The sequence below is a fragment of the Cavia porcellus genome, unplaced genomic scaffold (assembly GCF_034190915.1).
Source record: "Cavia porcellus strain 051 isolate PalLab524CR breed Dunkin Hartley unplaced genomic scaffold, mCavPor4.1 scaffold_32, whole genome shotgun sequence".
NCBI classification, from domain to species: Eukaryota; Metazoa; Chordata; class Mammalia; order Rodentia; family Caviidae; genus Cavia; species Cavia porcellus.
This window is the reverse complement of record NW_026947515.1, coordinates 15,371,081-15,398,026: the sequence shown is the minus strand read 5'-3', so window position 1 is coordinate 15,398,026 and position 26,946 is coordinate 15,371,081. Positions and strand designations below refer to the sequence as shown.

Sequence of the window (26,946 nt, the reverse complement as noted above, 5' to 3'; positions counted from 1 at the left end):
AATGTGTCAACTTTGCTCATAAGGGTTCAAATTTAAAATGGATTAAGGAGAAAATAGAAAAGTGGATGAAGAGAAAGAGATTAGAAATAAGAGTGGAGAACGAAGGGAGATCACACCAGTTGGAGACACTGGTGCAGAAGACTGAAAGAAGAGAGATGCAAGAGATAAAAGTAAGAACAACAGATCTACACCCACAAAGAAGTTAGGAACCACTTTCACAGTCATATAAAAAAATAGAGAAAGAGAATAAATAAACAAATAAAGAAAGAAAGAACGGAAAAAAAAACAAAAAAAAGAAAGCAGTCCACCCCAGGAGTGTCTCTTCTTTCACTAGTAGACAGCCTGTGGAGACAGAGTCCCAAATCCTGCTGACATATCCCAGCAAGGCAGCAGTTGCTTTTTAGCAGGGTAGTTCAGCAGGCCTCCCCTGAGACCAGGCTCATTGGGCTTGCTGCAGTCCAAGCAGTTTCCACCGGTCTGCACCCACCTGTGAGCTGCTAAAGGACGCTGGCAGCAGTTCTGGGTTGAGCTACTTAGAGGAAGCCAGCAGTAGTTCTGCATTCTGAGCTCAGCTGGCCTGTTTCCGAAATGGCTCATGGCTAATCAGCTCTCTCCCCGCAGGAGGACTCAGTCCTCTGCACTCACTGCCAGACAGTGCAGTCCTCTATATCCGCCATTCCCCTCCACTGCTGCATCTCTCTGCAGAGGCCTCCGGGGTTGCCAGTTGTCACTGTCACTGTGACCATGCATCCCCAGGTTCAAGTATCTCCTCTGGCTCAGTGAGTCGTGTGCCACGGCAAAGGTGCTGCTGGCTACAGCCTTCTTTTTTCATTCTCTCTGCGGGCTTCAGTTCACACTTCGGATTCCTTCTGGGTCCAGGGGATCCACTTCTTTCCTTATTGTCTTCTTTACGATGCCACATTCCAGCATCTGGACAGTGACTCCACGAATGGTATTTTATTTTATTTTATTTATTTTTTGTCTTTTTCCTTTTTATCGGTACCGGGGATCGAACTCACGACTGCCTGCTTGCAAGGCAGGCACTTATGCCGCTGAGGCTAAATCCCCAGCCCCACGAATGGTATTTTAAAAGGTCACATTGTATTTATCAGTTTGTAGTAAAATAAAATCTCTTTTTTCTTATCTGTTACCTATCAAACATGAAGCACAAGTAATTTTGATTCTTGGTTGTTTCTTTTGGTATTTTTTTCTACTTCTCTATAATCAGCATATAAACTATCATATTACTATTATGTATTATAAACTGTTATATCTTAATCTTGTTTTAGATTTTTTTGACTGTTATAAACTATTGTGTCAATTTTGTTTTAGATGTTTTTTACTATTACAATAGTTTTCATTTTGAATGTTTTTGTTATAATGATGTGAATTCTTGCAACTAACATAATATTTCCTTTCATGTGCTTTTTTTGGCTTTTGTTCTATCATAAATAATCCTTATTTACTTATTTCATTTGCTTCATTTTCTAGACAATTTGATCAGGTCTTATATCATAAATAACTCTGTAAATGGCTGTCAAAACAACTTTCTGTATCTGTATTCTAAGATTATTTATCAGTGCCACTTTTTTGTTCCGGAGAGTAGCCTAATGGGTTTAGCTTGATATGACCTATTTTTTTTTTTTTTTTAAATTATCGTAACACTTCATCTTGAGAATTTCTTTTTCTTTTCTGTCTAAATTTTGTTTTGTGAATCTTAGGTCTTCCTCTTTCTTAATTTTCTACCTTGATTTTTAGTGGTACTTATCTTTTCATACAAACAGCATTTAGTGTTTTGAGCTCTTCTGAGGAGGTGAATAAGAGATATTTTTGAGCTTTTGGACTTTTTTTTTAAAATTTTATTTAAGGAGAAAAAAAAACAAAAAGGGTACAAGTTATACAGAATTTCAGAAAAAAATAAAAAAAATAAACAGGAAATCACTAGTTAATTGCATATTGTCATCTTAGAAATAGTTGTTGAAGTTACAAAATTAAAGCATATAGAGGGGACTTTCAAACAGTGAGACTGCAGTTTTGTTCAATAATCCAACAAAACTCAGTAATATGGTTAGCTATCTTATACACTTAAATATATATGCAGTTATATCTTTTAGAGAACTTTCTTTTTCTTTCTTTTGTACAATGACAGTTACACATTTTGGGTTTTATTACTCCCACAGTTCTTATTACTTTTTTTTTGAAGAAAGTAAAACCAAATGTGACATACCAGGACAGAGTCAATCAAATCAAAAGGATGGACATAGTAATGTAAAAACAAAATACAAGGTGATCAACAATGGTTACCATAATGCCTCGTTATCTTAAAAAGAATGGCCTATATCATCAGTTATAATAAAATTGAACAAAACAGTAAAGAATAAGACCAATAAAACCAAAACATTGAAGACATTAGAGGATTTCAAAAGAAGATAATAGTCAACCAGAATGGGCGTCACAATGGATCTTATTGTCTTCATAGTTGTTGCCTAGACTTTCAAACTTGGTACTATCTAGCATAACAGAATAGAGGAAAATCAGTGAAAACCAGATGGTGAGAGCAATACAGAATTTCTTTTTTTTTTTTTTTTTTGGATTACATATTGTCATCTTAGAAATAATTGTTCAAGTCACAAAATTAAAGCTTGTAAAGTGGACATTCCATCAATGATACTGCAAACAGTTCTGTTCATTGATCCAATAAAACTCTGTGATATCATTTTCTATCTTATACACTTAAATATACATGCAGTTATATAGTTTAGAGCACTTTCTTTTCCTCTCTTTGCAATACAGAATTTCAAATCAAGTTAATAGGAAATCAAAGTAGGTTACTATAATATATCCTATTTTTAATTTATTTTTCCCTTAATTAAAAGGATAAAAATGAAAAAGTAGATAATAAAAAGGAGATTGAGATAAGAAAGAGGGCATAACAACAAAGCAGTGCAGGTCAAAACATAGCCATTTAAGCAAAATAGTGTTTCACCACAAGATAATCTCGACATAATAGTAGTTACCATAGTGTCTCTTCCATTAAAATCTTTGGGTATAACTTCGTATACTGTAGCATCAAACATATCAAGACAATGTAAAACCATTCAAGAGAATGACAGTATTACAGGGTATTTAGAATCAACTAACAGAAAATGAACCATGGTTTCTGTATAATCTCCTTGTCTATAAAAGTTTTTGTTTATATTATCACATATAATAAAATCTAATAAGATACAACACGTTAAAACCGATGGAGACAGAAGAACAAAAGCTTGATGGGACTTCAAAAACAAGAGGATATTAAATCAGCACTACCTAATATGATGTCTTGTTTTCTCCACAACGGCTGTTCCTACCATCCAACCTTCTCTGCCTCATTTCTGTTGAGCTTTTCTTCTGTCACTAGTTGTCAGTTTGTCCTCTTCATTTTGCTTTCTGCTCCATTCATTGTGGCCGCTCTGCCACTGTTTCTGGAATCTTGGTATTTTTCATTTTTAGAATACCCTGAGTAATCTCTGTAGAGTTGAATTGGTGGTTGTAAATTCCCCTAGTTCCTCTTTATCCTGGAAGCACCTTGTTTTTCCATCAATTTGTAGGGACAGTTGTGCAGGATATATCAATCTTGGCTGGAGGTTATTATCTTTCAAAGCTTGAATTATTTCCCCCCCACGCTCTTCGTGATTTGATGATTTGTGCCGAGAAGTCTGCTGTAATTCTGATGGGTGTTCCCTTGTAAGTAATCTGTTTCTTGTCTCTGATGGCTTTTAATATTCTGTTCTTATATTGGATTTCTGGAATTTTGATTATTACATGCCTGGGTGTAGCTCTGTTTGGGTTGTAGGTGGCTGGGGTCCTGTATGCCTCATATATCTGAGTATCTTTACCTTTTGCTAAATTAGGGAAATTCTCCTGGATTATTTCTGTGAATAGCTTTTGTAGTTCATTTGTTTGAGTCCCTACTTCTTCTTTTATGTTCTTAATTCTTAAGTTATAGATCCTCTTGTCATCTTCTAGTCTTTGTATTATTGCTGTTTGTCTTCTTGGTATTTTTAAGAAGTTTTTCATTTCATGCACCCACCTTACAAATCTGTCCTCCAGTTCTGATAATCTATCCTTAGTTTCTTTCAAGCTGTTATGCCAGCTTTCAATAGAGTTTTTAGTTTCCTGGTAATCTCTGTGAACCTGCTTCACGTATTCTATGTTTTCTCTATTTTCTCCATCAAACAATTCTCCCCTTTTTTTCTGTTCTTCCATTCCATCATCTGTTTTTTCTTGGGCGGTGCTTAGCATTTCTCTAACTATTCTACTTATTTCTTGCTTTATTTCATTAAATACTTCATTTTTGAACTCGTCTTTGAGGCTCCGGAGATACCGTTTTATATCTATAGGTGCCGTGTCTGATAGTGCATATTTTCTGTCTTCATTCTCTTTTGCTTTTACCTTTCCTGGATCAGTGTTCTCAGGATTGGGGACTGAGGAGCCTTTCTTGTTGCTCCCTTTTCTCATACTTTTTGTTCCTTCCATACAAGCGTATGAAGGAGGCTCAGTTTTTTTTTTTTTTTTTTTTTTCTCTTTGTCTGTTACAGTTTGTTTGAATTCATCGGCTAAGTGTTCCCACCCACTGAGGGAGACACAGACCTGGGCAGCCTTTGCTGGGCCCACCCCTCCAGATCAACCTAGTGAAGGCTTCACTGCTAGAGTGCACCGCCAGGCGCAGGGACCTGGTTTGGGGTAGCCTACTGGATCTTAGTCCGCGGCGTCACCAGGCCAAGTGCTCCCCACCACTCCCGCTTGAGAGGGGAATATGCGACTAAAGTCACTGCAGGGCCCTGTTCCGGCTAGTCTGCCCGTTCCCAGAATGAGCTCTGTTGGAGCCTCCCGGTCTATGAAAGGGTCCCCATTTCACTCACTGCAGGTCGAGCCAGTCCGGCTCTCAATGCCGTTTGGGCCTATTCCCACTCTCAGAGCTTTGGCGCGCCTCTCTCCCTGCCATGCGGATTGGGACGCAGTATCTGCAGCAGGACATTCAAATTGCGGCTTCCAATGTTGCAGGATCCAACTTCCACACTGAGATTTTATCTGTTCCTGTTATAGCATCAGGATTGCATTTCCAGTTGGTTTCTCTCAGCTTACTTTGTTCCTGGGTCGGCAGGATATATCTCCCCTCACGTAGGAGTCCTCACACGGCACTGCTTCTGGATTCTAAGCTGGTAATCTCAGAGAGCCTCCGTGGCTGCTGTTATTTGTCCGCCATGTTCTCCCGGAAGTCGAGCTTTTGGACTTTTGAAAGTGCTTTTTTTTTTCTAATCAGATGTAATGAATCGTTTAGCTAAGGGATGAGTAGAATTCTTTTTTGAAACTTAATTTTGTAGTTTTTCCTTTAATATTTGTTTCTGGTAAATTGAGTACCTAGACAAATAGACTAGGATTAGTAGTTGTTAGAATTTATTTCATGACTTTTTTTTTAGACATGGTCTTGCTGTGCAGTTCAAGTTGGCCTTGAGCGCACATTGTAGCCCAGGCTGGTCTCGAACTCATAGTGATCCTCTTGCTTCAGCCTCCTGAAGTGCTGGGACTACAGGCATGCACCACCATGCCTGACTTACTCATGACTAACTTTGATGCATCTGGAGATGTTTTCCAATAAGTCAGTCGGTACTGTTTATTGTTTGAATAAAAATGGTTATTATAAGGAGTGGTATCAGTTTTCTGCCATTTCTAGAGTATCTGTATCTATATTGAGTAAATTTTCCCTTACACCAAATATCACTTCCAAGCATAGAGTTGAATTGAATGAAAATGGAAAACATGAACTTTACTTTGGTTTGAGGAATCAAAATATTTGTATGATTTTTTTAAAATAAAAAGGTCACCAACTTTATACTATTATGTTTCTTTTTGTCAACATTTTTGTTCTGTTAGTACATGCTTGCAATCCATGTAGTTTATAATCTTCTTAGGGAATAGGTACAGCTTGTTCTTTGTTAAAATTTCCATCCCCTTACCTCTCCCTCCTTTCTCCTTTCTCCTCTTGACTCCCCTATCCTGATTTTTATTTTTGTTGATATTGTTCACCTTGGGTCATATTATGACCTAAAATTGAGGTTATTGGGTTGCATTCATTGAAGTTATTAGGTCCTTGTAAGTGGTATATCTCCTTATTCTACTTTTTCCCCTCTCCCTCCTCCTCACACCTCACCCTGTTGCCTTGAGCTGCATCCCTATTGAAAGAGATATATTCCCTTGTCCTCTTCTATCCATGGCATGGTTTATTATTCTGTTTGTACTTTGTCTTACTCAAATGAGAGATACCAGTGGTATTTAAACTTGTGTGTCTGATCTAGTTCACTCAACAGTATATATTCCAGGTAGAAAGGAATTGGTCTTTTTCTTTACAGATGTGTCAAATTTGTCATTCTTTATAGCTGAATAGTATTCTTTTATATATAGATACAACATTTTCTGTATCTAGTCATCTGTTGATAGGTATACAGGCTGCTTCCAGAATTTAGTTATAAAATTTGCTGCTATAAAAATCAGTATGCATGTATTGCTGTAGTATGATGACTTAAGCTCTTTGAGGAAGATACCTAGAAAGATGTTAGCTGGTCGTATGGAGTTCCTAATTTCAGTTCTTAGAGAAATCTCCATACTGATTTCCATAATGATTCAACTAGTTTACATACTAATTTTCTTAAAAAATTTTCTGAAAAATAAGTGTTTGGGGAATAAGTTTTAATATAAAATTTGTTATTTAGTTGGGTGTGATGGTGTACTTGGGAAGCTGAGGCAGGAAGATCACCATGAGTTCCAGGCCAGGCTGGGCTACATAGTGAGTCAAGACTAAGCTGGACTGCATAGCAAAATCCTGTCTCAAAATTTTTAAAAAATCATGATTTAAGGTTTAATATTAATGTTATAATAGTTCCAGTGTCTAACAAAGCAAGCTGTTTTATGATTATTCTGGATAGTAAAAACAATTTTCAAAGCTTTCTTTGCTTGCAAAAATAATTTAACTTTCTCTAGTCAAATGTGCAGAGGCTTTAAGCTTGAAGAACCATTAACATAAGAAAAAAGAGCCTACTAACAATTGGTGGTTCATTGAGAAAAAGAAATTGTGAAATTTCAGGCTGGTGAGACACTTAGTAGCAGATCTTCCTACTTACCAGAAGTCTAGTAAAAAATACCTTTGTTTCACGTGATGGCTTACTGAATAAAATACTTCTCAACCATACATGCTTCTGGATGAAGTAGAAAACATACCTTACTTAGTTGGTTTCGCTGCTTATACTCATATTGTTACCAGGTTTTGAGGAGCTAGAGTCTCCTTCTGAAGGTGATTTCTAGATTCTTTCTCTCCCAAGCAAAAAAATGGTCAAGACAAGCACAAATGATAGCAAAGTTTTATTAAAGATAGGGAAAGAAACCGGTTCTGCAGAGCAAGTTTGGGCCAAGTAAAAGTAGGAAACAAAGTGCACCCTTGGGAAGGCAGTCACCATGGAAGATAAAAGGTAATGGCAAAAACTTAGGGTGGACACCCTTTCTAAAGTGTCACCCCACCCAGGCTGATGTTGTCTAGGTCATTAACTGGAAAGCCTGCTGGCCTTCTTATTAGAAGGTACATGCAGAGGTTGGGGAACTGTTTTGTGAAGGTGTCCTAGGATATTTTGTAATAACAGGGCATAGCTACTTACCCAGCCAGCTTTGCTATGCCCTGGTCTCCTGTCTGGCCTTTTTGCATTTGTATAATATGTATTGAATGTTATCTGGTATCAGAAATACTCATTTTAGTTTCAACTTTGCTGTGGCTGAAGGGAAGCAGAGGACTTCTGTTTGTTGCTGCTAGATATTGTGCTGCATACTAAATATGTGTTATTCCATTTGGTTTTCCCAATCCTTGAGAGTTTGAATTGTTAAATCCATTTTGGAAATAAGGTACATGATTTAGAGAGGGTAGGGACACAAATTTGAGTCCTGGCTGTAAACCCTTTAGGATTCACTTTTCTTCACTATCAAAAAGAAGTAATAAAATATGAAAACAACCACCAGTTGGTAAGCTTTGTAATTTTACCAAAAAATTAGGTATACCCAGAGGAGAATGTCCACAGTTTCACTTTGAGAGGTCTTCCCTCTTGCAGCAGCTAGATAATCACTTCTCCTTTTATTTTAATCCATTCTTCCTCCTTTGGAAATCCATTTGTCACATGTAAATGAGCTCTCATTCTTTTCTCTCTATACAACTTTTCCTCTCCTATATTGTTTCCTATTACAGTATTTTTAAAAAACAACTGAAGGGAACTTACCTGCTTTCCTTGAAGCGAAACTTAAACAGCTATCTGTACTGCTTGGCTCTACATCCCCTCTTCTTCCCTTGAGTAAGCTCAAGTTAATCAGGTGTCCTTCTTTATTTCTATCCTGAAACCACTTTGTGGTCAACAGTGGTTTTCTTGATGCTAAGGCCATGGTCAGTCCTCATTTTATTTAGCTTTGAGCAGTTTTTGGCAGTTAGTCCTCTATTTGTCTCTTATTTTTATTTTTTAATTAAAAAATTTTTTTGTGTGTTTTTGAGAGAGGGTCTTGCTATGCGGTTCACGCTAGCCTTGGGTTCACTTTGTAGCCCGGGCTGGTCTTGAACTTGCAACCATCTGCTTGCCTCAGTCTCCTGAGTGCTGGGATTACAGAAGTGTGCCATCATGTCTGGTATCTTATTTTTGTTTTTGAGCCAGAGGCTCACTGTGTAGGTGAGGCTAGCCTGGTATTCACTATGTAGCCCAGGCTGCTTCAGTTTCTGAAGTGCTGGCATTACCTATGTATGCCACCACTTCTAGCTTTTTTCTTTTTTCTTTTTTTTTCTTACTCTTGAAACACTTTATTCTGTATCTAGTACTGCACATGCTCTACAATTCTCTATTTCAATGACGGTTCTTTCCCAGTCACTTAGATGTATCCTATTCTTTTCTCAGTATTGGGAAAGTGCATCTGTTTTTCTTTCTTCCAGCAATTTATTTTTTTAAAATCTGTTCTTACTCTCCAGGTGCTCTTATGTAGTCTCCAGGTTTAGTACTCCTTCAGTTATATGCCATTTGACCGAGGCATTCTCCTGAACTTCAAGCATGTATCATTCTTCATGCAGATATTTCCATTTATATGTTAACTAAAATTTGTGTAAAACAGAACTCCCAGATTCCTCCTCAATCTGTTTCTCTGTTTCACCACCTTTGTGAACACTGCCAGCATTTGTCCAGTTTCGTTTTTCCTTCTTTCTTTATTTTTTTTAAAATCCATTTTATTCAAACATAAAAAGAAAGAAAAAAATACTAAAAAAAAAAATTCAAAGCACATCAGTCAAGGGTCATCTAGTTTTAAAAGCATGGAATCTTCCTTTCTCTTAAATTTTACCTCTAGTTCATCAGTAAGTTGCATTATTCTTTTTTGGCAAGGGAGAGGTGTAGATACTGGGAATTTAACTGATGTTTGCATTGTTCTTAAAATGTTTCGTGAATCTAGCCAGGAGTGGTGGCACACCCCTGTTATTCCAGCATGGTTGAGGTAGGATCAAGTTTGAGGCCAGCCAGGTATATATAGTTCAAGGGCAATTTGAACTATTAGTGAGACCTTGTCTCAAAAAAGATTTGGTGAGTCTTATCTGTTATCAGATCTCCACTATTACCATTCTAATCTAAGCTAGTCTCTTTTCTAGATCCTTACAGTAACCCAGGTGGTATCATGCTTCTACATCTCACTCAGTGGTGTGGTGGGACCAACTGGTACTGGCTTGTGAGAGCTGATCATAAACTTATCTTCACACGTGTGTGCTCAGTGATGTCATGAGTAACCATGCTAATAGTCATAGTTGTAGTTTTACACCACATAAAACAGCAAACACTATCAACCAGCCCCCTCCCCAAAGCTGATTGTTAAATATTCACTAGCACTTTAAAGTGTAACCCTCTTCCCAAGTGTGGGGGAGTGGTCCATTCAGTCTTTTATGTCACTTAAGTCATGACTGCCCTGTCAGATTCTAATCCTTTTTCATTAAACCCAGAGGAAATCCAAAGCCTTTATGATATTACCAAGCCCTGTGCATTCTAACTGTTATACCCAAAAGATTGCTATATGAACAGGTTAGAGATAGATAAGTGGATGGTTTAGTCATTTCTGTACCATCTTAATAATCTACAATATCAGGCCTATTAATACTTTTCAGTTGAAATTAATGGAAAAGATTTACTTTAAAATTTTCACTCTTAAAGACGTTTTGATTTTTTAAAATTTAAATTTATTTTTAAATTTCTAGAACTTCAGTTAGAGGTCTGTTTAGATACAGGTATAAGACATTTTGTACCTGGTAATGGTGACGCAGCCCTATAAGTCCCAACACTGGGAGGCTGAGGCAGGAGGATCACAAATTTGAGCCCAGCCTGGGCAACTTAGCAACTTACTTGTCTCAAAGTAAAAGCTAACAAAAGGGTTGGGATACATGCAAAAACTGTTGAATTTCTATTGTATCTATTTTTTATTATCATAAATAATTAAATAGGCACTAATATATTTTTATGAGGATGTGCTAGGAAAAACTAATTCCATAATGGAAAGATATTCAATTTAAAAATTGTAATGCTTGTAACTCATGCTTGTATGTCATTTCTAATGTTGTAAGTTTAATCTGAACATTTAAAACTAATTATTTATTTTGTAGTAGCGTCTATACTTTCTGCTTAAATCTTTTTTTTTTTTTTTTTTGCTAAGGGGCAGCCATAGTGGTTATAGTGATAATTTTATGTTAGATTCTAATTCAGTAGGGTTGTTAACAGTCAAGGGATTTTTTTGGTTGACTTCCAGATATTATAGTCTTAAAATAGCAATGTTAATATTTTAATAATAACTGTTAAAGTAAGGATAAATCTCAACTATTAATTTTCTTTTATAGGGTATATTTCCGAAATCGCTGGGTCAAGACTGTCCACCCAGTTGTCCACCAGTACTGTTTGATCTCAAACGCACATTCCACCTTTCAGATGCCACAGAAAGAAGATATTCTTAAACACCGGGTGGTGGTAGTGACTCTGAACACTTCCCAGTACCTCTGTCAGTTGGATCTTGACCCCGGTATGCATTCGCAGTATCTTCCAGGGGTTGGTTCTCTGTAGCTGGCAGGCCAAATCTGCCAACTGCCTGATTTTGTAAATAGTTTAATTGGACGGAGAACAGCCATTCATGCTTATTTACTTACTGTTTCTTGTCTATAGGTGCTTTTATGCTATTATAGTTGAGTGTAGTAGTTGCAGCAATGACTTTGTGGCCCACAAGACCTAACATAAACACAATGAAACTATGTTTTTCTTAAAATCCTGCCAGAATTTTTGTGACAGTATTTTGTGATTCCATTTGTTCTCTGGTTGATCAAGTGGTACCTATTTATTAATGATTATCTGAAGAATTCAAATTTGGGGTCTACTGATTTTTTAATAATTTTTCAAGTTTGTGTCTTAAATTGCCTTTGCATTATATAGTACTGAGACAACGGTCATGCGGGATTTTTTATGACATATTATTAAGACTATTACATTTTTGGCTAAAACTGTAAAATCTACTTAATTTATGAATACAGATGTAAGATGACTAGTGGTTTTGAAAAATACGGTAGAACTTAACCATCAGAAAGCAGCGTCACTTTAAAATGGATGTTTTAGAAGGGTGTTCATTTATACTGTTCAAATTGTTGACACTGCTCAGTACTTTTTTGCCATCTCCTTTTGGAATTGTTTTCAGAACCCACAACATTCTTTGGAACAACTGAATTCCTGGAAGGTAGAGACGGTTCTCTTCACTTTTGTATTCCTGGCACCTCGCCCAGGAATAGACACATGGAAGTTCTTGATTAACTTCTGTTTGTCTTAAAGAAAAAAATGTTGCCCAACCTTTTAGTTTTTAATTAAGGATAGATTTAGTTTCAAAAGCCTTCAAAATCCTTTTTGAAATGTATCTAAGATGAATAAGATAGGTGAACAAATGGACAATTACAAAAGCACAATTTAAAAATGATTTCGAACAGTGGCAGCATCATTAGAATAAGTTATATTTTCTTCCACGAGACTTCTTTAAACTGGAACAACAGTAAATCGAAATGTAAGTTTTGATATGTTTGTCTAACAATTAGTCTCTTTAGTTAACCCAAACTTCATACCTGTATTTTTGCTCCTAGCTATTTGTTTGGGTGATGGATGGTAGTTATTACTGTCAACCAGTCAGATTTAGAAAGTTCTTAGCTTAAAAACAGTTAGAAAATTGTATAAACAGATTGTTTTAAATTCTTGATACTTTTAGCAGCAGGTACAAAAATGGATCAGGCTCCTGAACAATTCATAGGAAGCTGGTTAACCTGTATAAACAGATTGTTTTAAATTAGCAGCAGGTACAAAAATGGATCAGGCTCCTGCACAATTCATAGGAAGCTGGTTAACCTGTTGTACCTCTGGCTTCTACAGTTTTATCACTTTCCATTCTGTTTAAAAGCTACATAATTTGTTGGTAGAGAGCTTCCTATTCTGAAGAGTGGGCAGCCGGGTGAAGGGTTGGGACTTTTTCCTTCCTTAAGTTACCAAAGAGGTTTTTGTCTCTTCCCGCTCAGGAAAAAGGGGACATTTTCCCTTTTCTTGCATACAGAGCACCGTGCCCTTGGGTGAGTGGTAGCAGCAGACAAGACATGAGATTCTGCCCACTGTGGTGATTTTTATCTGAGGAACATTTGAAAATGTACATATGTGACATGGATTCTCAGTTGCTAATTTTGAAAATAATATATATTTTTTAAAAAACACAGGATCTAAAATGTGTGTCTTGTCTATCTGTCTATGTGGTTACGTGCTGTGTAACAGTATTTCAGTCAACAGTGGATGTTGCATGTGACAGTGGTTCCATAAAATTGTAATGGAGCTAAGAGATTCCTGTAGCCTGGTGAAGTGATGAAGCATGAAGTGATTGCATATTCATTGCTCACATGTTAATGGTGACAGTGGTCGGGACAAGCCTGCTCTAAAAGTATGGCAATACAGTCATGTACTATGTATGATGATAATAGACAACAGTATTCCTGGTGTATGTATTATTTGCTTCCTTGTGTATCTGTCTGTCTACCTACCTACCTATCTGAGACGGGGGTCTCACTATCTTGCCCAAGCTGATTTTGAACTCACAGGCTCAAACAGTCCTCCTGTCTCAGCCTTCTGAGTAGCTGGGGATCACAGGCATGTGCTATCATACCCTGCTACTATACCATTATCATTTTTAGATACCCTACTCACACAAAAAATGTTTTCCATCATTTTTTTGTTTGATTTGATGTCATGTTGTTTTGTTCATCATGGCTGTAGGACTAATAGGATATAATATCTATATATTCATTACAGCCTTATGGGAGCTTAGTCCCATATGTCCCACTCTTGAGTGAAACATTGAATATATATGTGGTCCATGTTTAGTCTAGATGTGTGGCAGGCTGGGCCATGTAAATTTGATGTTGTGATAGTGACAAAATTGCTTCATACCACACTTCGTAAAACAGATACCTGTTAAGCACTGCATCACTATCTATGAAAAATGAACCTAAACAATCAGATTAGCAAATTTGCTAATAAGATACCCTTGTTTCAGTCCTAATTGGATTATAACTTTTTTCTTTACATTAGATTCTAATATGATTTTCTTTAATTTCTAATATGCATGTTTATTGCATACTCAGTATTGTGAGGGTTCTGACAAGTAAATAGTGAACAGTTTTGGGACTTTCAGTGGTTGAGTGCTCTTTTGGTCAAAAGCCCAGTATCTTGTACTTTTAAAATCTCTTCTGTATTTACTGATTTAACTGTTAATCTTTGAGTATCAGATCAGTTTACAAATACCTTTTATCAAATTAAATAGTTACTCTTAATCATTATTTTTAAAGTAAGGGTTTGAATTGATGATAAGGATAGGCCTTAAAAGAACTTACAAGTCTTAGGTAATAAACTCCTTAGCAAAAAAGAAAATAACTACTTCTACCTTTATTGCTGCTATAATATGCTTTACTGTATTTACCTTATATTTTGTAGGTTTTTTTACACACATTCTGTTAGATGAAGCTGCTCAGGCCATGGAGTGTGAAACTATTATGCCTCTAGCATTAGCAACTAAAAGTACTCGGATTGTTTTGGCTGGTGATCACATGCAGGTAAGTGCCTTCTCAGTCATTGTACTGAAAGTAACTTTTAATTATATTTTGTTGTTTAATACTCTGTTTTCTGAAGCATACTATGAAATTTTTGTTTAGATAATTTGGAGTGAATGAGACTCTTAACAGTATTACAGTTTTAATGTTTATTAACTTGAATCTCTTTTCTCTGCATTATGCACATTTGACATTGCCGTTGGCTCCTGTGCTGGGTGTGAATTCAAGGCTTCATGCGTGCCAAGCAAGCACTGTATCGCTGAGCCACACCTAACCCTTTTACTTTTCTTTATAAGTCAGATTTAAATTATCATTCCTGCAATTCCCTGATTCTTGTTTCTAATACCTATTTTTTAAAGGATAATTTTTTTGGTATCATAAGAAACAATGGGCTTAGTTAAAAATCAAAATCTCAAAGCATATGTCAGTTTATGTGTTTGAATACCTATAGAGAAGAAAGAGAAATGCAGTTTTTAAAACTAAAGATAGCTGCTTTATAGAGTTACAGGTAGAAGTTATTTTTTTCTGCCACAGTTGATTTAAGATTATAATACTATGATATTAGAACTGTCAAGACATCTAGAAATAAGATGAATGTAGAGGAATAAAATCTGTTTTGTTCCTTTGTCTAAAGTAGTTTAATTTTGTCCTTTAATAGTCAAAGGTATAACCTAGAATGATTCCTTATACCTTATGAGATCAAGAGGGTTTAGTTAATTATTAAAAATAATCTTTTAATCATAGTCTGTATATCCTACCAGCTCATTATTTTAAACAGTTGATTAATATTGGTGAAATAATTCATGTGATTCCCATAGTGATGCGGTGGGTTGCCTCCCTGAAGTTAATGACGTAGCCACTACTTGTTATCATTTGGAGGAGGCTTTTATTATAAACATACGTGTAAAAATTCTAGGTTAGGGTTGGTATAGTACAGAAAAGAACTTGAAATTTTACTCTAGGTCCTTTTAAGAGTAAAATGGTTCATGGAGAATATAATAGAATTGTGTGTGTGGTGTGCCCGTGCGCGTGCGTGCATGTATGTGTTCCAACACTCATTGTATTGTATAACTTTTTAGCTTTGTAAGTTTTTGGGGTTTTTTTTTTTTTTTTTGGTCTTTTTTGAGATAGGGTCTAACTGCAATTTAGGCTGGCCTTGGGCTCACTTTGTAGGGGGGGTCTCAAACTTGAAACAATCCTCCTGCCTGAGCCTCCTGTGTGCTGAGATTACAAGTGTGCCATCACATCCAGGACAGGTCTGTCTGGGAAAAAAAAAAAGAGTGTGCCATCATACCTGGCTAGCACTATCAGATTTTATCAGTAGGTTAAAAAGTATAATTTATGTGTTAAATTTTCTTTATATTTTTCTCTGTTACAGCTCAGTCCTTTTGTTTACAGTGAATTTGCCAGGGAGAGAAACCTTCACGTTTCGTTACTTGATCGACTTTACGAGCATTACCCTGCTGAATTTCCATGTAGGATCCTTTTGTGTGAGAACTACCGTTCCCATGAAGCTATCATCAAGTAGGTGTGAACCGTCCCCTGTGATTCCTACCCTTTCTGTGGTCTGTCAGGGAACTCAAATCAGCATGTTACTAGGCATAGGCTATTCCCAGCAGGTTATGTGATGTCCTTAGTATTGCAAATTACGTTTTACTCTATATTTTTAAAAGAATGCTACAGAAGTCATAGTTGTAATTTTTTTTTATTTTGCCAAATAAGGCATTTGTGGAAACTAAAATTTAGGCTTGACTAGCTATGACATACTTTTCTATGACTAATTATATAAACTATGTGAAAAATGACATGCTGTAATAAATATATTGGTACTCCCCTAGATGGTTATCTGCCTCTTCCTATGTTTTCCACAAGTCTGTTTTAAGAGTAGAAGAGAGGAAATAAGACAGGGAGGAATAAAGTTTTTAAAGGACTTATTTTAAATATAGTCTGCATCTATGAAAGGGAGCATATTCTTTGTGACAACTTGCTCAGTGAATAGTCAGACTCTGCACAGACTGTGTAGCCAGCGTCGAGTCAGAGAAACAACACTACTATCAGTTTGGAGGTCTTGTGTTTATTTCCAGGCATTGTCCCCACCAGAAATTTAGATTTCTTTATAGTTCAGTATAACTTAGTAATATTGGTGAGGTCACACAAGTGAAAATCACTTTTAGGTATCTCTGAGAACAATTGGGTAGATAATATTTTACTAATACCTCAAAATGTATTTCCTCTTACTGTTGCCAGTCATTTGCTGCAGTCAGTAATGAGTCAAATACTAGGTGGCATCTTCTTTAGTAGCAAGTATTCATTTTATAGGTGAAGCTTTGAACATCCTGCAGTTGGGTACATTGTTTCAGTATCTGTATGTTTGCATGTATAGTCAGGCCTCAGTGACATAATACAGTCTCTAAAACATGTCATTGGGAATTTCATAACTAAGCATCCTAGAGTGTAGCTACGCACAAACCTTATATGGTAATTACCTGACCTGACCTTTTGATGCATTCAAGAGATGCTGTAAACACGAACTGTGTCAGGCTGTAGCTGGTGTAACGCAGCATACTATTTTATAATAAATAATGATAAAGTATATCAAATAAATGAGCCAATAAGTCATTTATTATCAAGTGTGACATACTGTACATAATTGTATATGTTGCACTTTTGTTCAACTGGCAGCAGCATACGTTTGTTTGCATCAGCATCACCCCACACATGAGTTGAACACATCATGTCCCCCATGTTGCAGTGGCTGTGATAGGTTAACCAAGAAGTTGTTATGTGGCACATGACTGTATAAATACATGGTCTGTGGAAGTAGATGTATATATTAATCAAAAAAGTGTACTAGTTGTACAAATTTTCTCATAGTACAAAGATTTTCAACCAACATTGAGCTATCATCATTTCTTCTTTTTCTTTGTGTATTCTGGCTGCATACCTTAGCAAAATCAACTCATTTACCAATGGTATAACTTTCTTTTTTATTACTAGTATGTTTATTTTTGGAGACATTATTGGAATCACAATTACAAAACATTTGGTCTAAAAGTACTGTAATCATGGATATAAAACTATATTATTAGAATTTGGGGTTTTGTGGGAGAGGTAGAATTATTTTGTTGACAGATTACACTTTTGAATTTTTTTTCTCTGCAGTTATACCTCTGAGCTTTTTTATGAGGGCAAACTGATGGCCAGTGGAAAGCAACCGGCACACAAGGATTTCTACCCACTGACTTTCTTTACAGCACGAGGGGAAGATGTACAAGAAAAAAACAGCACAGCTTTTTATAATAATGCTGAGGTACTTTAGTTCTTTTTTCATATAGTTGACATTTTCTCAGTCACACGGTCTGGTTTTGTTGAGCATTTATTTAAAATTTTGGGTTGAAATTTTATATTTCATGAAATTGTGTTAAATTTATTCTTCCTCTTATGTATTGATATGTTAAGATCAGTCTCCTATAGTAGAACAGTAAAACTGATTTACTTTTTGTCTTAATAATAAAACATAAACAATTTCATTTTTTAAAAAACTGATGTTATTGCTCCTATAGACATCATTATTGGTAGACATCTGAAACCCAAGAATCTTGATTAAATTTCATAGTGTATACTCAAAGGAAGTATTATTTGTAATGAGTAAGACTTAAATTACACAATCCTCTGCTCCAAAGATATCACACAGACCAATTCTGATGCTGCTGTTGCTTTGTATGTTCAGGTTTATATTGTCTTCTTCCACTTTCTGGCTTTCAGAGAGACTACGTGATTAGGCAGCAGACAAAAACACAGTGAAGTCTTTAGTGGTTAGCAAGCTAGAAACCTGAAAGTACAGTTCTGGCCATCATAAAGGACTTGAGGAAATCCAAAGAAGACAGGAGTGCACAATTATCCTTAGGGAAATAGTCCCTGTTCTCTGAGCTCTACTGTCCTTGAATATGATGATTTATTTGTTTTGTTTACAAAAAAATGATTTTTTAATGTACTAGCAACTCATTCCCCCTTCAGTATGGAGATTGAACCCCAAAGCATTTACATTGAATTACATCCCCTGCCCTTTTTATTTTGAGACAGTGTCTCACTGAGGTTCCCTAAGTGAGATCTTAAACTTTCAATCCTCTCACTCAATCTTCCTCAGTGCTGAGATCATAGACTATACTACCATGCCTAGCTCATCTTCCCTTTTAAAAATTAATCAGAGAGCTATAGTTGGAAGTCAGTGCAAGAAAATCATCAGTACTGCTTGATAAAATCCTAGCCTGGAGCCAAGAAACTCGACATTTTTGTTAGCCTATGCCATTTAGTTTTAGGAAAAGGTAAACTTTAAAAAAAAATATTTGAAATATTGAAATAACCCTGGGGGGATCTCCTTTGTTATTTTGCATCTGAGTTGCAAACCACTGGCCTGGAAATGAACCATGGTAGTGAGTACAAGGACTGACAATAAAAAAGCAGGGCCTAAAATCCAGAAGATTCTCTTTTCCTGCTGCCAGGGATCAGAGCTGAGCCCTGATCTGTGTTGACCCTGAATTAGGGTTGATATTTGCCAAAGGCTGATTCTCACTCTGGGTTATTTGTTCTTTCACAATGATGTGGTGTATTTTCAAGGAAATGTATAAGCTATAGTATAAAATAGATCTTCCTGAATTGTCAATTTTACTCTAAAAATTTTGGGGAAAAATACAAACTTCATATTAAAAAAGGACAAAGGCAACATTTGTGTAACCTTTAAATATTAAACACATAACTTTAGAGAAATTCCAAGCCACCTTGAACTTTACCAGAGCACAGTTGTTCATTCACTTTCTTCAGTCCCTTGAATTATTACAGTAAAAAATTTGAGGCATACTGTGCCGCGAGCTTTCTCTACCAGGAACAAAAACTGGTCCTAATTTACTGGAGCTGAATACCAGTGAAGACATTTCAAAGTTTTGAATACTACAGTAAATCTATTTGGATGTCATTGTGGCATTCTTGGACAGTAAATGTTTAAAAACCTTTGATACCCCCTTCCCTTCCTTCCTTTTGTACTGAGTAATAAACCCAGGACCTTTGCACTGAGCTATGACCACAGCCCTTTTTAACTTTTTATTTTGAGACAAGACCTCACTAATTTGCCCAACTGGACTTGAATTTGTAATTCTCCTGCTTTAGCCTCCCAGAGTTCTGAGATTATTACAAGGTTGTACCACCATGGGCAATTTTTAGACTTTTATTGATGGTGTGTAATTTTTTAGAGTAAACTAGATGGTACTATTGAGAGAGACAAAGTGAGATCTCTTTTAAGGATTCTAACTAAAATTTAAGAGGCCACTTGTGAATAGTTAAATTCCACTGTTATGATGGTAAGCTAGTCTTACTTACAAGTCACGATCAAAAAGGACTTAAAATAGAAGCTGGGAATTAAAAATAAAGTAAAGAATCTGTCATTGAAGGAATACTGTACTTATTTTTTGCTGTGTAGAATATAATTCTTTTAAGAAACATGTTTTTTAAAACTATGTTAAGTACGTTACAGGATATTAATGAGTATCATCTTTCTCATGCTTAAAATGGTAGAATAAAAGATTTTTAGCTCTGAATTAGAATCCCACAAATAATACAGTGGCCTCAATTTAGTGTAGAATTTAAATACTAAATACTAAGATATGATTCCTAACTTGTGAGAGTTTCAGTCTGAAGGGAAAAGCTATGGGAACAAGTAATCAGAAGATAGAATATATGACAGACAAGGTTGTAGAGATATGGGAAATGAATCCATTGGGTTTTGTGAGACTTGAATCACAGAGAATATGATTTTTGCTTCGTATACTTTGGGAATATGTAGCTTTTGGTATATGTGTTTACAGTTGCTATAGCTTCCCAATGAATTGATCTTTTATCACTGCAAATTGTGATGAAAGATATAAAATTTTTGTTAATTAAAAGTAGACTTTTAAAATATTATTAGTCACTGCGGCTCATTTATGATCGCCATTTGCGTGGTTTATCTTTTTCTGTTCTTTTGTTTTCATCTTTTTTATATCCCTCAATCCAAAATATGTCTTCTGTAGACAGCATTTCGTTTGATGTATTTTTAGAAATCTAGTCTGAAAGTGTGACTTTTGATTGAATTGTTTAATCCATTCACATTCAATGTTGTTACTGATACTTTTTTAGGGGGAGCCAGAGAGATGTTGTGTGTGTGTTTGACAGAGACACAGACAGGCAGACAGACAGAGACAAACAGAAACAGATTGCCATCTATCTGTTGCCACCACCCACTGTAGATCTTTCTATGACCCAGTCCAGGGGAGATTGGGAACTGCTGGTGTTCACTGGCCATTGAATCTCTACGATAGGTCTTCTGTCCCGGAAAGACGGGAATAGTCATCCAGCTGCCAAAACTATTACATCAGCTCTCCAGCAATATAGAACTGTGTGGGAAAGGGCACTGCAATCTTTTCTGGGGAGGTGGGGAGTGAGAGATACTCGCAGTCTTTGCCTACTGTCCCATTCAAATCTTCTCTGTGTAGAAGGAGATGAGGCTAGGGAAACAGTGTCCACCTGCTGCGGACTGCTCACTATAGGCCTTCTGCAGCATGGACCTGTGGAAAATAGGATTTGCCAGTGTTTATGAGCTTCCAAGATCACCTACAATAGCTGTTTCCTCACAAGGAGCTGGGGTATATGAGAATTGGCTGCTGAAACAGTTACATAGAACAGAGCTGTGATGGGTGAGTACAGTCCCTAGACTGAATGTCCTAGCTTCCTGTAGTTCTTAGGAAATTTCTGTTGATTTTGTTGAATAAGTGACAAGTCTGGGTACTTTGACTATAGTGTTATGCTGCCTGGAACATAGTATAAAGATGTGAACAAGAATAAAATGAGGGAACAGTTGTATGTGACTTAGTGGTATGAACTCAGGAGGTAGGCATTCAGCAGAGGGGTCTCTCCCAAGTTTCATCCATGCCACATCTAACCACATGGGTAAAGAGACTTAATTGGGTTTTTCCTATTTCTTATCATAGTATAATTAGTCCCACTCTTTCTTATTTCTTGTAGTGAAAATAACAACAAATTAAATTGTCTCTGATTTTCATGTTTTCACTAGTTGCATTACTGTAGAATTTTATTGTTTGAAATCTGAATAAAATGTATTTTTTTACTGAGTTCATATAAAGAAAACAGTGCCATTTAATGGTTTTAAAACCAGTATTTGCTAAGATGAGGTCTTTTATACATCACTTTTAGCATGTTACCATATTCTTTCTCCAAACATGGATGATAACTAATACATATGTATGTATTTGTTTTAAAGGTATTTGAAGTTGTGGAACGTGTAGAAGAGTTGAGAAGGAAGTGGCCAGTAGCATGGGGGAAGTTAGATGACGGTAGCATTGGTGTGGTGACTCCATACGCTGATCAGGTGTTCAGGATACGTGCTGAACTTCGAAAAAAGAGATTATCTGATGTTAATGTAGAAAGGGTGCTAAATGTTCAAGGTAAATATTAATTGGAATACTTACTCATGTTTAATTAAGTGTGTTTATATTTGATTTTTAATTCTCTTAAACGATCTTAGATTATTAGCAGATCTTAGGTCACTTATTGGAGCAGGAATGATGTATTCACTTCATACCAACTTTCTTCAATGGAAAACTTTGCAGTTAAAGATTTGCTTAAATGTTTATTAAATTTTTATTGTCTAAGTACAAGTATTAAAAATGAACTTTTCCTATGACCAAATTATATAATGCCACATAAAGATTTTATCTGTAGATTTTCCTTAAGTGAATAATTAACAACAACTCTTTTAGATTATGTTTCTATACTAAATTGTTACAAAATTTGTGGTTTTAAAATATGAAGCACTACAACAGTGTGAACACTAAAGGTCCCTAGTACAATACTAGGTTTCATGGTAAAACATAGCAATAAGAATAATATGTTTTCTAGATCATGGAGAATAAGTAGCTCCACTCCTCCATCTCCTGTTTACATTATGCTGAATTGGGGTATTTTAGAAAAAACTCTAGTAGCAAACTAGAAAACACTCTGGAGATCTAGTATAATGATTTATAACTACCATATGAGAGTCACAAATGATTGAAAGTAGTGGGATTGTTTGGTTTTATAGAAGATTAAGGACTGACATTAAAACTATATGCATATGTTGAAAGATTTGTCATAGAATGAAGTAATAAATAGATTAGTATAGGAAGAGCATAAGAAAAAATGTCATTTAAATCTAACTCTCTGTAAGACTTCCTGGTGGAATGAGTGGTATTTACCCTGATCGGCCAGAGGCTAGGTGACTTTTTAAAGAAAAAGTCCTCCTGTTTAATGGGACCTTGGACTAGATAACTGGAAAGGTTGATTCTAGCAGTAGCATGTTTTTAGTGTGGAAAAATGCATATAGCATAAAATTTACCATTTTAACCACTTTTATGTCTATAATTCAGTGGCATGAAGTATATTCACAGTTGTGTAGCTGTTGTGATTGTGCATCTCCAGAGCTCTTTTCATTTTCTTAAACTGAAAATCTGTGCCCAATAAATATAACACTCAATCCCCTCCCCACCAGACTCTGGCAGTCACCATTGTACTTTATGCCTCTATGAATTTAACTATTCTAGGTACCTTGTCATATTACACATTGAATATTCCTCATTGGAAATGTTAGACATAAGTGTTTCAGCTTGCAGAGCTTTTGGATTTTTGCTCAAACTTTGTCTTTTTGTGACAGGTTTATCTCACTTAGCATAACATTGTCAAGGTTCCTGTATATTGTAGTGTATACTAGAGTTTCCTGCCTTTTTTTTAGGCTGAATGATCCATTGTATGTATATATAATACAGTTGATTCATTCATTCGTCTGACTGTGGACATTCAGGTTGCTTCTACCCAGCCATTCTTGTGGATAATGCTGGTTGTCAACATAGGGGTGTACATACTTCTTCAACACTTTGCTTTTAATTCTTTGACTAAGTTCAGAAGTGAACTTACTGGATCATATGGTAATTCTGGTGTTTTTGTTTTTGTTTTTGTTTTTGAGGGCTGGAGCTCAAACCCAAGGCCTTGTGCATGCAAGACAAAACTTAACACTGAGCCACATCCCCAGTCTTCTGTGTTTCTGTTGTTATTATTATTATTTATGTATTTTTTAGAAATTGCCTGCAACTCAGTGTTTCCCAGGGCAACTCCACCATTTTGCACTTGCACCATCAGTGTACAGAGGTTTCCATTTCTCTCTATCCTTGCCATTATCTATTCTTTAACAATTGTATTTTGTAAAAATGCTACACATATATTAGTAGTTCAGATTGACTATTTCAAGTCTCGTTTTCAAATTTTTTTTAATAGGAAAACAATTCAGAGTCTTGTTTCTTAGCACAGTACGTACAAGACATACCTGTAAACATAAACAGACACCAATTAAAAAGAAAGAGCAACTTCTGGAAGATTCTACGGAAGACTTAGATTATGGTTTTTTATCTAACTACAAGCTTCTTAATACTGCCATCACAAGAGCACAGTCCCTGGTCGCCGTAGTGGGAGATCCCATTGCCCTGTGCTCCATTGGAAGATGCAGGTAATTATAGTCTCTGACTGAAACATTAAAGGAGAAATGTGAAGTAATTTGTATTTCTGTATGTAATTTATTTGTATGACCTTTTGGCTATTTAAATCAGCATCATTGTTATCTGAAATCCAGTAACACAAAAGCCTATTACTTTGGATCTATTAATGATACAGATAATTGTGTATTCATTCATCATTCAACAGATATCAGTACGAGTACATTCTATGTCCTAAGGACTTTTCTAGCCACCGAAGATACAGCAGTGAAAAAAATACACAGATATCTCTAACTTTTTGGCATTTACATTCGATTGGGTAGCAGAGAGAGACTGACAACAAACTAAGAATATTGTGTAGTATTTTACTTGGTAAGTTTAATGGAAAAGAAATAGAATCGTACTTAGGCAGTGATGGTGAAACTTTTAGAACCTTCATAGATTCATCATCACTGACTTAGGACAGTTACAAGTGATGTGTAGACTGGGTGGTTTGTGACTGTAAGTGTTATGTTCAAAGAACACTGAGAAGCTGACTTTGGAAGTTAGTCTGTGAATTGTAGACGTACCTGGGATAAAAGTGCTCTGGAAAGAGATAACAGCAAGTACAAGAATCCTGAGGTGGTTGTGTGTGTGCCTGTGTGTATGTGTCTGTATATGTATGGGGATCGTTGGTGGATACTAAATTTGGCATGTGTGCTGCCTCCTTAGCCTCCCTTCACTATACTTCAGTTGCAATTTTTGGTGAATTTTTTCTGTGGTCATTTTTCAAAAGGCCCCTTAATGTGAACAATTTTTTTATTTAGTTAATTCAGAGGATCTTAAAAACAAGGAGTTAGAAGTTATCATTGCTTGTCTTTGGATAGCATTGTTAGTAGCCATTAGTCTTTAGTTAGACTATATAACAAAATATGATTAGTGTCAACTAAAAAGTGTCTCTGTACACATGACTTATATTCTTTAGCAGGAATTTTAACAGTTACGAGGCCAGTAATGAAGATTTGAATTTTTAAATATTGAAAAACCATGTTAACATTATTTAAAAGTTGAGTAGAAATGTGTAATATTCATTTATGAAAAAGGCATACCTTGGGATTACTTAATATTTTATAAGTGTGGTAGTACCTGTCACAGTAAATTCACACTAGTAGAAGATTTACACTCCCAAATGTGCCTTGAGTAACTGGTTCTTTTGATGTGTTAGAATTAAAGTATAGACAAAACTGCTAGCCCATGGCTGTCTAAAAATAATAATTTCTGTTGCAGTACAGATATGCCAGCATTTTATTGTCTGTCTTTGTGTTCTAGCGAAGAAAAAAATGCTATGGGAAAAGAGTGGTTCAAACCATTAAGAATAAGCTGCATAAACTGTTTTTAAAAATAGCAAGAGGAACAATGGTAACCATTTTTGATCACCTGGTATTCTATTTTTGCATCATGTACTATGCCCATCCTTCTGTTTTAACCAACTCTGTTTTGTTTAGTCACGTTTGGTTTTATTCTCTTCAAAAAAAGTAGTAAGAACTGTGGGAGTAAAAAAAACCCAAAAAGTGTAATTGTTACTGTGAAAAAGAGAGGAAAGGAAGGTGGTCTAAGGGATATAACTGCATGTATGTTTGAGGGTGTAGGATGGGAAACCATATTACTGAACTTTAAGTTGGATAATTGACCGGAACTGTCTGCAATCTCACTGTATGAATGTCTACTTTATATGCTTTAATTTTCTAATTTGGATAACTGTTTAACTAGTGATTTCTTACTGTATATTTTTTTCTTGAAATTCTGTATTACTTATACCCTTTTATTGCTTTGTTTTTTTATTTCCTTTCTTTTCTCTTTAAATAAAAAAAAAAAGAATAAGCTGCATATATTAGACTCCAAAAGAAGTTAATGTCTTCCATAAGAGGAAGCATTAACAAAAAAATCAAGGAAAGCTTTAATTTATGTTTACATTTGGGAATGTAAACTTTTTTTAAAACCTAAGTTCTTAGGAGTCATGACTTTATTTTTTTTTAACTAAACTTTTTTTATACACATATATTGATATACACACATATGTTGTTTATTTTAGTTTCTCACACTGAGACAATACAATGTTTACAAATGTGTATCTTATTTATTTCACTAATGAGTATTATTTCAAGTTGCATCCATTTACCTATAGGAGTATCCCATTTATTCTTCCGTAGGGCTGAATAGTACTTCATTGTATAAAAATACTATGTCTTTTTTATCCATTCCTCAGTTGATAAGCATTTCAGTTGTTTCCAAGATCTGGCTGTTACAAATTGTGCTGCTATAAACATGGGTGCATAATATATTGGTGTGGTATGATGTTCTCAGTTCTTTTGGGAAGATACCCAGAAGAGGAATAGCTGAGTTGAATCGGACCTCTAGTCCTAGCTTTTTAAAGAATCGCCACACTGATTTCCACAGTGGTTGCACCAGTCTGCATTCTCACCAGCAGTGAAGAAGGGTTCCTTTTTCCCCACAGTCCCTCCAGCATTTGTAATTGGTTCTTGACGCTAGCCATTCTTTCCAGAGTGAGCTGCACTCTCAATGTGTTTCAATTTGCATCTCTTGAATAACCAGTGATGTTGAACATTTTTTCACGTATTTATTTGCTGTTCGTATTTCTTCATCTGAGAAGTATGTATTCATCTCAGGTGCCTATTTTTAGATTGGGTCTTTTTTTTTTTTTATTATGTCTTTTTCATTTTTATCGGTACCGAGGATCGAAGTCACGACCCCCTGCTTGCAAGGCAGGTACTTATGCCGCTGAGCTAAATCCCCAGCCTCTAGATTGGGTCTTTAAATCTGAGAAGATTAATTTTTTTCGAGTTCTGTATATATTCTCGATAGTAATCCTTTGTCTGAGGTACAGCTGGCGGACATTTTCTCCCAGGTTGTGTGTTGTCTATTCACTCTGTTGGTGATTTGTCTTGCTGTGCAAAAGCTTTTCAGTAGGGTGAGATACCAGTTGTTGATTTTTTGTTAGTTCCTGCGCAATCCGGGTTTTGTTCATAAAGTCTTTGCTTACACCAGTGTCTTCAAGAGTTTTACCTACTCTATCTTCCCGCAGATTTAGTGTTTCTGTTTTAATGTTAAGATCTTTGATCCATTCTGATTTTAGCTTAGTGCATGTTGAAGGATATGGGTCCCGTTTTAATCTTCAGG

General features: G+C 35.8%; 1 protein-coding gene across 10 annotated transcripts in view; it reads left to right on the top strand.

The window, feature by feature from the left end:
- Nucleotides 1–26,946, top strand: part of Helz (helicase with zinc finger) — a 170,308-nt gene that overhangs the window by 87,970 nt on the left and 55,392 nt on the right. For all 10 annotated transcript variants that reach the window (XM_063241957.1, XM_063241959.1, XM_063241956.1 and 7 more), the window contains 6 exons: nt 10,925–11,103; nt 14,085–14,203; nt 15,579–15,724; nt 17,363–17,510; nt 21,510–21,693; nt 23,555–23,783. In XM_063241957.1, coding sequence (XP_063098027.1) covers nt 10,925–11,103; nt 14,085–14,203; nt 15,579–15,724; nt 17,363–17,510; nt 21,510–21,693; nt 23,555–23,783 — 1,005 coding nt within the window. The remainder of the gene's footprint in view (nt 1–10,924; nt 11,104–14,084; nt 14,204–15,578; nt 15,725–17,362; nt 17,511–21,509; nt 21,694–23,554; nt 23,784–26,946) is intronic.